This window comes from Chelonia mydas, chromosome 3 (assembly GCF_015237465.2).
Source record: "Chelonia mydas isolate rCheMyd1 chromosome 3, rCheMyd1.pri.v2, whole genome shotgun sequence".
NCBI classification, from domain to species: Eukaryota; Metazoa; Chordata; order Testudines; family Cheloniidae; genus Chelonia; species Chelonia mydas.
Window position 1 is genome coordinate 30,774,987 of NC_057851.1, and position 12,784 is coordinate 30,787,770.

The 12,784-nt window shown below is 38.0% G+C and overlaps 1 protein-coding gene across 8 annotated transcripts in view; it reads left to right on the forward strand.

The window, feature by feature from the left end:
- KIDINS220 (kinase D interacting substrate 220) overlaps positions 1–12,784 on the forward strand; it is a 175,061-nt gene that overhangs the window by 145,252 nt on the left and 17,025 nt on the right. For 3 of the 8 annotated variants that reach the window (XM_043542283.1, XM_037894115.2, XM_043542282.1), the window contains one exon: positions 1,055–1,165. The exons of 2 other annotated variants lie outside the window; for them this stretch is intronic. In XM_043542283.1, coding sequence (XP_043398218.1) covers positions 1,055–1,165 — 111 coding nt within the window. Of the gene's footprint in view, positions 1–1,054; positions 1,166–2,147; positions 2,205–5,672; positions 5,706–12,784 lie in introns of all 8 variants that reach the window. 3 more of the 8 variants (XM_043542281.1, XM_037894114.2, XM_043542284.1) reach the window with 3 other exon arrangements.

The window sequence follows — 12,784 nt, forward strand, 5'->3', positions numbered from 1 at the left end:
GACATTCACAGATCAAATACAGAATCCTAAATTTGGTCATGGTATGTAAACTACTGAGTTCTAATTCTGACTCAGACACTGGCGTGCTTTGTATGTTTTGCAAGTTACTTAACATTTGTCTCCTTAAATCCCATCTATTTAAAAAAAAAAAAAGAAAGAGAGAGAGAGGGAGAGAGATACTTGCCTGCTCCACAAGAGTGATTAGAGTCAATTAGTATTTTTTATCTACCTTATATTTTTCAAAGCAAGAAACATTTAACAATAATTCTAATAAAAACTTTGATTGTTTTATTGTAATTAAAATTTACATTATGATTTAAAATATTTTTGTATTAAGAATTTACATTTTGTATACTTGTAGTTTTATAGCATCGTAATGTGCTGTAAAAATGCAAAAATCTAAAAATTGAACATGATTGTATTAAAATACTCTAAAAATAAAAGAAATTAAAAAACTGGTAGCTTTAATGTCTGGTCTCTTATTTATTCAAACAAAAAAAAATTGGATGCAACGAGCATCCTATAATCAAAACTTCCACTGTTATGTGCCATGCACTCCATTTTCTATGTAGTTCTATAGATATCCAAGTAGGATGAATATTACGAAGTTTTGCAAACTGTAGTGAGCTCTTGTTCACTGTAATTGTATGTTAAAGAGCTTTGTGATGGTGAAATTAATAGCAATAAAAAAAACCCCTTCATCCTTCTTTGTTCACTCCTCCTGACCCCTCCCCCCCAGACATTGCGATGGGACTTTCAAAAGTGTTCAGCATTCACCTTCAGCTGTTCCCCTGTGAAGTCAATGCTAAAACTCTTATTGGCGTCAGTGGGTGCAGAGAGGTCAATACTGAGCAACTTTGAAAAGCTAACCCTAGAGCTTTTGAATAAGTAAAAGATAAAGCTTTTAGTATTTGCAATTTCTAACTTTATTAAATATAGCATTCTTAAGAAGTTGTATTTTGTTGAAATAACTTTTCTTTTGATTATTATTACATTTTGATTTGTGTAATGTTGTCCTTTTTTTTTTGTTTTTGTTACATGTTTCTTTCCATAGCCATTCTTTGCCCCATATCTTTACATGCCAAGGTACTACCCTGGCAATTCTCATCACATCTCACGTCCATCATTAAAAACGGGTTTGTCCAGAGATCAGAACAATGGCCTAGTAAGTATTTTGAAGGAAAATTAAAATACTAACCTAAAAAATAAGAATACTGAGTAATACAACAGTAAGGTTGTTAACTGGAATATAATAATACACTATATTTTTATAAATAGTTTTAAGAAATTAAGATATTGCTAACATGAAATGTAAAATGTATTTTGTTTTTACTTTTAGTAAATACCATATATAGAGTGGAAATTAATTCTAACATCCAAAAACCAAGATTAGAATAGTTTTTACTGACACATGGGATTGGCAGGATGACTTTTTAGTGAAAACACCCATTTCCTGCTACCGTAAATAACATATGTGACTTAGTAGTATGACATAAACATCTGTACTTGTAAATTTATATCTCACTTTGTAAAATATTGTAAAACACTTTTATATAGAGAATATATATTTGTATAATATATAACGAAAGACTAGGATAAAATATAGTTGCATCCTATTGCTTTGCATAGAATGTGGGATATCAAAAGGCCAAAATAAAATTATTGTTAAGTAAAAGGATTGCTTATTTTAAATTGTTTTAATTCAAACTAAAACAAAATACATTTTATGTTCAGTATACGTCCGTTGTAGTTTTACGTTAAAGTACATATGGTTCAAATCTTACATTTACATTTCAAAAGCAAAAATAAGTTCTATGCTTTTTTCTAGGTGCATATAGAAATAAAAATAAAATCCCTTTTTAAAGATTTTCATATTTTACTGAAATAGATTGGTTCAAAAGAGAATTTAGAACTGAAGAAGCTTAAGAAAATAAAAACCTCATTTGATAATCACTTTAATACTAGAATATTGATGCCTTTTAGCATAGCTTTAAAATATTTTAAAATCTTTTTTAATCACTTCAGTAAAACAAATGTTTCTGTTGAATGATGTATTATTCTTAGACTCATTTCCATTCATTGTTTACTTCATATTTTTTTGAGCCCTTAATCATTTTACCCAAACCATAATATTTTGTTGTTGTTAGGATATTATCAAGGAGGATGCCGATGAGGGGCTTTCTTCACCCACAGCCCCCTCAATGGTAAATGAGTAGTCATGTGGTGTGGAAATTTAGCATCTCATTGCTTCGTCAGCAGTAATGAGTCTGCATTGATTTTAACTGCAGTTCACTAACACTGCATCAGTGGCTTGGTGGGCAAATAGAGTAGTTGAACACTAATAAATGTAGTTTGTGAATGAATTCAAGAGCTAATATTTACTTATAAGACCTACTGTAATTATTTTCCTCTTAGTCTTCCCTGACCTTCTCAGTAGCTATGAAGTACAGAGTCTTCAGCTAAGAGTACAGTGTTTTCCATCTTCACCAGCAGTTCCCTGATGGTTAAAAGGAGTGGGGAATGGCAGTTGGCCATTCATTACTTAGTTTTTAGAACTGAATGGCTGGTTAACTTTATTCTTCTATCCTCTTCTCTTTTGTTCCCATATCCCACATAAAGCTGCTGCAGTTATTACAGCATAAAGCAACTTTATATAAAAATAACAAAAATCTGCTATATATTATAATCATATTCATGAGCTAGCATATTAAGGTCTACCTTTACTCATGCGTAAGTTAATGTTAGAATTTTGTGTTCCACAACTTTCGTCTTTATTTCATTATAAATATCCATACAAAGATATCTTCCTTTATATGTAGCTGTTTTAACCCTTAATTGTGGAAGTCAATAGAAAACCATTCTGGCCATCAAGCTCTGGTGACTGCCAACACAAAAAGGTTAACATAATTTTAACCATTATCTTAATTACTTTATCCTGTTATCTGCAACAGCCTAAATGTGTGACTTGAGGTATTTTTTGTCTTTCACTGATGCAGGAAAAGGTTTGCATAAAATGTCTTTTTTTTTTTAATTACGCAACAATGGGAAAAACAAGAATTCCAGCATAATTATGGCAACAAAGACCAAGCCTGCATTAAAATAATATTAATTAAGGATTTTATAGGCACGGCGTGTTTCTCATTCTTTAATTAATGCTGCTGAACCTACATATAGCAGCATTCAAGATCATATATTGTTCTGAAACCCTGTAATATTTTGATCAAAATGTAAAGTTAATGGGGCAGTTAAAACCCTGATTCTGAATTTTGTAGTGTTTGTGAATTATTTTGTTTTAATACCTGATTGTCTTCTCCTCTGCTCTCTGTGAAGGAGGCTGGAAGGGCTCTGGTATGCTTCCCTACCATCCCATATCCTCTGAAAGCCCTTTCACAAGTAGGCTCTGTCAGTCAGGATGGCTTAGCGATCCCTAAACCGCTGGGGAGTCCCTGTGCAATGTAATACTGACCTTGCTGGCTTTCTGGTTAAATTTCTGTGGAAGACAGACAGTATTACTCAACGTGTTTGTTCTCCATTGATTTAACCCATGATGGAAAAAATGAACTGTTTTCATGCTTCCATTGAGAGTATAAGATGAATTCTTCAGAGTTATTACAGGCTCAATAGAGGTGTTTGAGGCACTTCAGTTATCCACAAATGATGGATATAATAGACTGTAATAATTCTGTCCAAGTATTTAGGGAGTCCTTAATCCATGCATCTTAGCCACTATATATGATAATAGCTTTTACTTGTTCTTTAATGCATGGATCCATGCATGCAAAATAATTCAGTGTACTAAAAATCCTTTAGTTTGGTGATCTAATACGAGCACCACATGTAGGATTAAAGCTCAGTCTTGATTCCTGAGTTTTGCAGGAGCTAGAAGGGTTGATTTATTTAGCCCTGAGTAGAGGAGAGACTTGCTTTTTAGTAAGTTTCTTTGGCCAATGCAAGGAGCTGGTATCTCTGGAAAACCCATTTTTTTTCATATGGGTCAAAATTTCCGTGAATTGGTAGAGCTGCGTGGAGAAGGTCTTGTCCCAGTGCAGGGGACTGGAGCTAATGGCTTCTCAAGGTCCCTTCCAGCCCTACATTTCTGTGATTCTATGGTTGCACAATACCTCTTCATGCTTTGTGGCTCCTGCTATTGATGTCAATATGTCAATAAAGTTAACCAGTTTTATAACGCAAGATCCTAAAATCTTAGAGCCTGATTCTGATCTTTCCTACATCCGTGTAAATCTGAAGTAACTTCTTGGAAAGTAGTGGACTGATGTGGGTGTAAAACTCGTGTGATTATAATTACATGTTTAGTCTTTTTTGTGCATTATGTTGTGCAGAGTACATTGTAGGCACTGTGTGAGTGCGCACGCATGTGTATATGTATTTCAAACTTGTATTTTGTGTTCCAGCCCTATCTAGTCCATAATCTTCATGGGTTTCTGGAATAGTGGATAAAGAATACTGTTAAAATTCCTTGCAGGGTTAATGCTCGTTCTCTTTAGTAAATTAACTGATTTGGGGCCTGATCATGTGCCATTGAAACGGAATGGAAACTTTGCCATTAACTTCAGTAAGTGCAGCATTCGGCCTACAGGGCATTATAATACTGACCCTTGCTGTACTTTTGTCTTGGAGTCTCCAAAGTATCTTCTTCACAACGAACTTAGTATTCTTTAGTCTGTTCCAAAATCCAAGTAGACAGGTAAGCAGTTTGTTGTGCCAGTAGAGTATAGTGTGGTAGTTTTAATGAAACAGTATTCGCTTTTGTTTTCCAGTAGCACCCATGATTTTCTGGGCACTTTTTTCAGACAGCAAAGAAGGCATGATCTCTGCCCAGTCTAAAGAGTTTGTCACCAGATTGCAATATGAACAAGATCTATGTTATCTACCAACATATAGCATGAATCAAATTTGCATTACTAATTACATTTGTTAGGATGGAGCATGCCTCAACATAATTGTATTGTTTTAAAGTTGTTTTCCCTGTTGTATGAAATCAATAGTGCCTTGAGGCATATAATGTACTTTCATTGAAGTGGCCCTAAACTGGACCTGTGCAATCATGTAATTGTACATAAACCTTGCCTATCCTTTAAAAATAATGGAAGTGTTTTTTTAATGGACAGGTCTGGGTATGGACAAAGGATGTAGCCTGGGAAGTTTTTCACTTATTCTTGCAAATGTTAATGTGAAATTAATCCCCTTAGAATACAAACTATAAACCCAATTACTATTTGTTCTCAAAATCTACCTTTTCAGCTCTGTTTTCCTTGCTTAGCTATGAGGACTTTAAAATTATTCAACAAATAATGTTGTAACTTAATTTTGAAATGACGAAGGAATTTTAGGCTGCAAACCAAGATTTTTCACTGCAAAAATGATGCAGATCTTCCCTCTGACCTAGGATATTAAACCTCAACAAGTATTCATCTGCTTTTTTACAAGTACAAAAGGAGAAAGTCACTTATCAGAAATATCTATCTTAAATGTTTTATTGCAGTATTAAAAAAATCTCAGTATACTAACTTTGTATTATAAAGCTAGTTTTACATGCACTGTTTTAAATTAGATTAATATGAATGCATAAGTGTCTATTACATCTTTAGACATTTTTGTTGTTTCACTTTAAGCTTCTGTCTTTTCATTCTGTTTTTGTCCCTTTCTTGAAGCTGTGTAAATCTGGGTTAAACAAACAGAGACAGGTACAGCAACTTTCTATGAATTGTCATTCACTTATTTGATGGAATCATTGCAAAAGCTATCATACTGGCTCTTCATGCTAGGCTGTCTATAAATTAATGCTCATTACTAGCCCTTAGGTTTGCTTTTAGCTTTTGCATGGCAAATATTTTTCAGTGTAATGTTCTCTAAGCTGAAAAATGTGTCAGTTTAAGTACAGTTTTAATTCACTTACCTGACGACATTATCCCCAAAGCAATTACGTTATTTATTCTTCAGGCAGTGTTATTTATAAAGAGTGATTTGGACTAATGTGTATTTGTTTCAAATAGTTTATACTTTAACAAAAATCTAAATATTTTAGCATTTTTCCCATATAATTTTTGATAGACAAAAATGCTTCTTTCTAAACTAACTTCTAATGCATGCAGAAATAGTGACTTGCTCTTGACTGCTAAAATATTTTGATTTAATGCAAGAATACCTGTTCCATCTTACCTCTGTGTGAAATTTCCTTCTTTATTTCTTTGTGTTAATCTACAGATGCTATATTTGATTGATTCACAGTTCACAAACTGTTGAAACTCTTCACATTGTTCTTAGAGTATTTATGTTAGCAACACCATTATAAAATAGTTTTGGCCATAGTTTATGGCTGTCATTTTTCAAAGTACAATAGATTTTTCCACTAAAAGTATAATTTGAACTAATTAGTAAATTGTGATTATGGGAGGATTAACTTAGTTCATGCTTTTCAGCATCTCTTATTCACTGCATTCATTGTAAGAATATTGTTGAGAAATCACATTGGAATAGGAAGAAGATTGGAATAATACATCCAAATATCGCTAAAAATTTCTGAATTGTGCTGACAACTTGGATAAAAATTTTAATATCAGAATGATTAAAAATGTTATGACCTTTTTGGTTGCCTTTTGGACAAGTTTCTCAAGCAATCAAGTCAAGGTAAAAAATGTGTAAGTTTTAACCAAGAGAATCAAAACATTTTTTTTTGTTTACCTTCATGTTAGATTGCAGTTACCCTTTAGAACAGAAATGTATTTGTTAAAAAAAACCCATAATCTGTAGTTTTGTTAGTATTTAAATGCTCCATATAAAATTGTGTTTAGTTTTATTTGTAAAAGAAACTGGAATATCTTTTACTATTTACAGACCGTGAAATAATTATGAGATAATTAATTGTGAATATCAAAAGTGAGTGTGTGGGTGGGGAAATATTGACCAAAACTATCTGGTAAGTAGAGACTAAGAAGGTTAAGAAGGTAAAAGTGATTATAAAAGTTAAGTATTGGAAAACATAAAGATTACATAAGAAGGGAATACAAATAATGCTCTAGTATTGCCCTATGTGCCTGCAACAGCCTCTCTTCTTGTATACCTAGCAGCCTCTATATTGTTTGGAATCATAAGAATAGCCATACCAGATCTGACCAGTCATCCATTTAATCCAATATCTTATTCCCAGCAGTGTGCAGTGCCAGATGCTTCAGGGGAAGGTGCAAGAAAGCCTGTAGTGTGGGCAGTTACATAGTTCAGAGGGAAAGCTTCTTCCTAACATTAATCAGTTAGTGATTGGCTTATACCTTGAAGTATATTAGGATTTATATTCTTTAAAAAATTAAATTAAATATTGTCTAGTGTAGCTGTAGGTGTTCTCATTATCAAGAGTAAAAGTGATTCTTTCCTTGAATCTTTCTGAAAGTGAAGTACTTAAATAAAGAGAAAAGAGAGAAACACTATAGAGAACATAAATATATTCTTTACAGGTAAACCCTGATAACTGAACTGTAGTTAACCAAAGCAACAACTGTTTGATGTTGCGCCTCTAAACTTTGGAGAAGTGGAATTTCTTTGCAGTGTGACCTATTTAAAGTGATGGACCTTCACAGGAATTGAGCTTCAGTCCTGTGGTGCCTAGATGTTACACAGTGCTGAAACCAAAATTCCATAAGCAGGAGCTGTGAAGGCTACGTGGGTGTGCTGCTAATAGAACTAGCAATTCTGATGGCTCTGGGGGTATCTGGAATAACCAGATTACAGATCGAGGTCTCTGCTTGTACCACCTTTCAGAAATGTCTCTTCCTGCTCTGCACTCTCCCTCCCCAGCACTCTGTTCTGTCTTGCACACAGATCTTAGATTTCTGTGCACAGAGCTAAGCTTTGCAAGAGTGGAGCTGAAGAGGGGCTCTGTTCCTACAAAATTGAGGGGCTTTTGGCGATTAACATCATTTCTGTGGAATGTAAGAGTTCCACAGGACCGAGCCCTTTGGTTAAGTAATCCTATGCTTATACAGAGGTTTTGGATGTCCTCTGAGACCTCTGAATAATAATGGATTTATATGTGTTGGGTTATGATGCCAGAGGCAGAAATTAGTTATCTAGAAAAGGAAGAGGAAGGATTGAAAACCTGGAGTGTCACAGCAGAATGTGTAATGATAAAAGTAAGGTAGCATTCTATGGCCTTCTCTGAAATTCCAGATGATGTAGTGCAGTGGTCACCAACCTGTAGATGGCGATTGATTGGTCAATTCTGGAGCCTCTGCCAGTCAATCGCAATCTCTGGCCGCTAAAAGTATGATGGTGCAGCGGGGCTAAGGCAGGCTCCTTGCCTGCCCTGATCCCACACCGCTCCTGGAAGCGACCAGCATGCCCCCACAACTCCTGGCGGGGAGGGGTCTCTGCGCACTGCTCCTGCCTGCAAGCACCACCCTCGCAGCTCCCATTGGCCAGAAACGAGGAGCTGTGGGGGCAGTGCATGCAGGCAGGAGCAGCATGCAGAGCCACGTGCCCCATCCCAGGGGCCACAGGGCATTTTGGCCACTTCTGGGAGTGGCGTGGGGTCGGGGCAGGCAGGGAGCTTGCCTTAGCCCCACTGCGCCACCAACCAGGAGCCGCCCAAGGTAAGTGCCGCCCGGCGGGAGCCCACACCCCAGCCCTGAGCCTCCTCCCGGAGCCAGCACATTGAACTCCCTCCTGCACCTCAAGCCCCTGCCCCAGCTCTTAGCCCCCCCCATAGCCAGCACCCCATACCTCCTCCTGCACCCTGAACCCCCTCCCGCACTGCAACCCTCTGCCCCAGCCCTGACTCCCCTCCCAGAGCCAGCACCCCATACCTCCTCCTGCACCCCAACACTCTGCCCCAGCCCAGAGCCCCCTCCTGCACCCAAACTTGCTCCTGCACCCCAACCCCCTGTCCAGCCCAGTGAAAGTGAGTGAGGGTGGGGGAGAGTGAGTGATGGGGGTGGGGGGGAATGAGCGGGCGGAACTTCTGGGAAGGGGCGGGATAGATCCTGGGTTGTACTTAAATTCAAAAAGTGATCTTGTGCTTAAAAAGGTTGGAGACTACTGATGTAGTGGTACCTTTAACTATTTAGATGTTTATAGTTTACTATATATGGAATGCTTAAGGGTGACTTTGGAAAGGAAATATTTCACCACAGTCTCATATTGAACTGATGCAACCGAAGTTTTTAATCATGCTTGATCCAAATATTTGCACATGGCTGAGAATATAAAGCCAAGATATACAGTTAAACTTAAATTTTCCAAAACTCCCTGTTAGCTAAAACAATGTCACAATACTAACAAATGCAAATATTAACAATTACTAACAACAGTTAACTATGTTCATTATCCAAAACTCCAACTATTACATTTGATAATTAAAGTTGTACTGTATAGCATTCACGCTTAGATGGCACTTTTCAATAACTATGTTCTTCTGTGAGTAGAACTAACTCACTCTGAACTTTCCCAATTATACTGATATTTTTACATTGTTTTATTACCACTAAATAAATGTTATAATATTTTGAAACCTCTCTTATTCCTTTTAAATATGTAGAAATACATTTAATGTTGAAATTTCTTTCAGCAGGGGTCTGTCTTGGGTCCAGAACTATCCCATATTTTCATTCATTACTTGGATAATTGAGTAGAGAGTGTGCTTATAGTATTTGCAGATAATACCAGGCTGAGAAGGGTTGCTAACACTTTGGAAGACAGGATTAGAATTTCAAATGACCTTGACAAATTGAAGAATTGGTCTGAAATCAACAAGATGAAATTCAGTAAAGACAAGTGCAAAGTACTACACTTAAAAAGGAAAAATCAAATGCACAGCTACAAAATGGGGAATAACTGGCTAAACAGCAGAACTGCTGAAAAGAATGTGTGGGTTATAGTGGATCAGAAATTGAATTTGAGTCAACAATGTGATGCAGTTGTGAAAAAGGCTAATATCATTCTGGGGTGTATTAACAGGAGTGTTGCATGTAAGACATGGGGCTTAATTGTCCCACTTTACTCAGCACTGTTGAGGCCCCAGTTGGAGTAGTGTGTCCAGTTCTTGGCATCGTGCTTTAAGATGTGGACAAATTGGCGAGTGCAGAAAAGAGCAACAAGAAAGATAAAAGGTTTAGAAAACCTGACCTATGAGGAAAGGTTAAGAAAACTGGCCATGTTTAGTCTTGAGAAAATAAGATTGAAGAGGTATTTGATAACAGACTTCAGATATGTTAAGGGCTGTTTAAAAGGAGGACTGTGATCAGTTGTTCTCCATGTCCACCAAAGGTAGGGCAAGAAATAATCGTCTGAATCTGCAGCGAGGGAGATTTAGGTTAGCTATTAGGAGAATAGCTATTATGGAATCCCCATCATTGGAGATTTTTAAGAACAGCTTAGACAAATGCCTCTCAGGGATGGTTTAGGTTTACTTGGTCCTGCCTCAGCACGGGGTGCTGAACTTGATGACCTCCGGAGGTGCCTTCCAGCCCTAGATTTTTATCATTCTGTTTTAAGGGAGAAAGTTATAGAGAACTATACTTTTTTTCTTCAGTGTGTGCTCTTTGTCTCTAGTGTTCTTCTGTAAACCATTGTGTCACACTGTCTGGAGTGGTTCATGAGCATTAGTGCCAATCTCAGGGCAGACTGTCAAGAAGCAGGGCAGAGACTCCAGACTGGGTTGTATTTCTATAATTAGATTTCACCAACCCAGTAAGGAATATGAACTTGAAAGCACTATAACAGTCTTAAAACAGAGTCAGAGGCAATCTGGTTGATATTCCAGTCTATCTCCCACCCAGTCAAGCTGGATTTAGTGATAGTTGGTTGCTATACACCAAAGATCACAAAATATTCAGGTTGCTCCCAGTCCCAAGAGAGCAGTCACTTACCTCAGATCAACTTGTACATTAGATCTCTCTCCAAAGACAATGCTTGTAGCCAATCCTGTAATAAACTAACTAAAGATTTATTGACTAAGAAAAGAGAGAGTTATCACAAGGTTAAAGCAAGCAAACTTATATACACAAATGAGTTAGTGTTTTAAAAGATAACACAGATGTAGTAATCTGTTAGCTCTGAATGGGAAATTAATATATAGTTGATATACAGAACTATACTGGCAAAAGAGGTCTTGGTGGAATTTTTCTGTTTGTCTGTATGTAAGGTGATAACTTTTGAATACCACATCCAATGAGTTCCAAAATTTCAGGGAATGTTATAGGTGTCAGTGGGCAGAACCCTTTTCCTTTTTGTGAAATCAGAAGAGGGAAATGGGGGGAGGGAGACAGAGACCCTTGCATTTGATTAGCAGATCTGGCAGCATCAGTCATCTTTGTAATTGTCTATAAATCAAAGCAGCCATTAACACTTACCAGCATAACAATACCCCTCATCTCCTCTCTGCCCGTGTCACAGTACAGTTTAAAATTTTGACATCCTGAATTACTTATCTCCCAGATAGACAGAAAAGAAATGAGAATAGTTGAGGGAAAAGGGAAGAGCCCCTATCATGGGTGGACTGGGTGATGGTGGGAGGGGGATGGTGGGCCACTCAGACCCTTGCAGAGGGGAATTGAGAGGTACACAGGACCCCTGGTATTCTGGGGAGAATGAGGCTCAGTGGTATGGGGGACACACAGAGCCCCAGCCATGTGCTGGAGGGGTGAATGGTGGAAGAAGAGGGAAGGGAGAAATGAGGGAGCGCACAGTTCATGACACGAGGGGAGAATGTGAGCCCCTGGCATACAGGTAGGTGAGGAGGGAGGTTGGAGGGAGTCTCTAAAATAGAGAAGGATTGGAGGATGGCTGGAAGTATAGGCTGGATGAATGGACTATAAGGTGGATAGAAAGCTGGCTAGATCACTGGGCTCAACGGGTAGTGATCAATGGCTCCATGTCTAGTTGGCAGCCAGTATCAAGCAGAATGCCCCAACAGTCTGTCCTGGGGCCGATTTTGTTCAATATCTTCATTAATGATCTGGAGGATGGCGTGGATTGCACCCTCAGCAAGTTTGCAGATGACACTAACCTGGGAAGAGTGGTAGATTCACTGGAGGGTAGGGATAGGATACAGAGGGACCTAGACAAATTAGAGGATTGGGCCAAAAGAAATCTGATGAGGTTCAACAAGGACAAGTGCAGAGTCCTGCACTTAGGATGGAAGAATCCCATGCACCGCTACAGACTAGGGACCGAATGGTTAGGCAGTAGTTCTGCAGAAAAGGACCTAGGGGTTACAGTGGAAGAGAAGCTGGATATGAGTCAACAGTGTGCCTTTGTTGCCAAGAAGGCTAACAGCATTTTGGGCTGTGTGAGAGGGGCATTGCCAGCAGATCGAGGGATGTGATCATTCCCCTCTATTCGGCATTGGTGAGGCCTCATCTGGAGTACTGTGTCCAGTTTTGGGCCCCACACTACAAGAAGGATGTGGAAAAACTGGAAAGCGTCCAGCAGAGGGCAACAAAAATGATTAGAGATCTGGAGCACATGACTTAAGAGGAGAGGCTGAGGGAACTGGGATTGTTTAGTCTGCAGAAGAGAAGAATGAGGGGGAATTTGATAGCTGCTTTCAACTACCTGAAAGGGTTCCAAAGAGGATGGATCTAGGCTGTTCTCAGTGGTAGCAGATGACAGAACAAGGAGTAATGGTCTCAGGTTGCAGTGGGGGAGGTTTAGGTTGGATATTAGGAAAAACTTTTTCACTAGGAGGGTGGTGAAGCCCTGGAATGGGTTACCTAGGGAAGTGGTGGAATCTCCTTCCTTAAAGGTTTTTAAGGTCAGGCTTGACAAAGCCCTG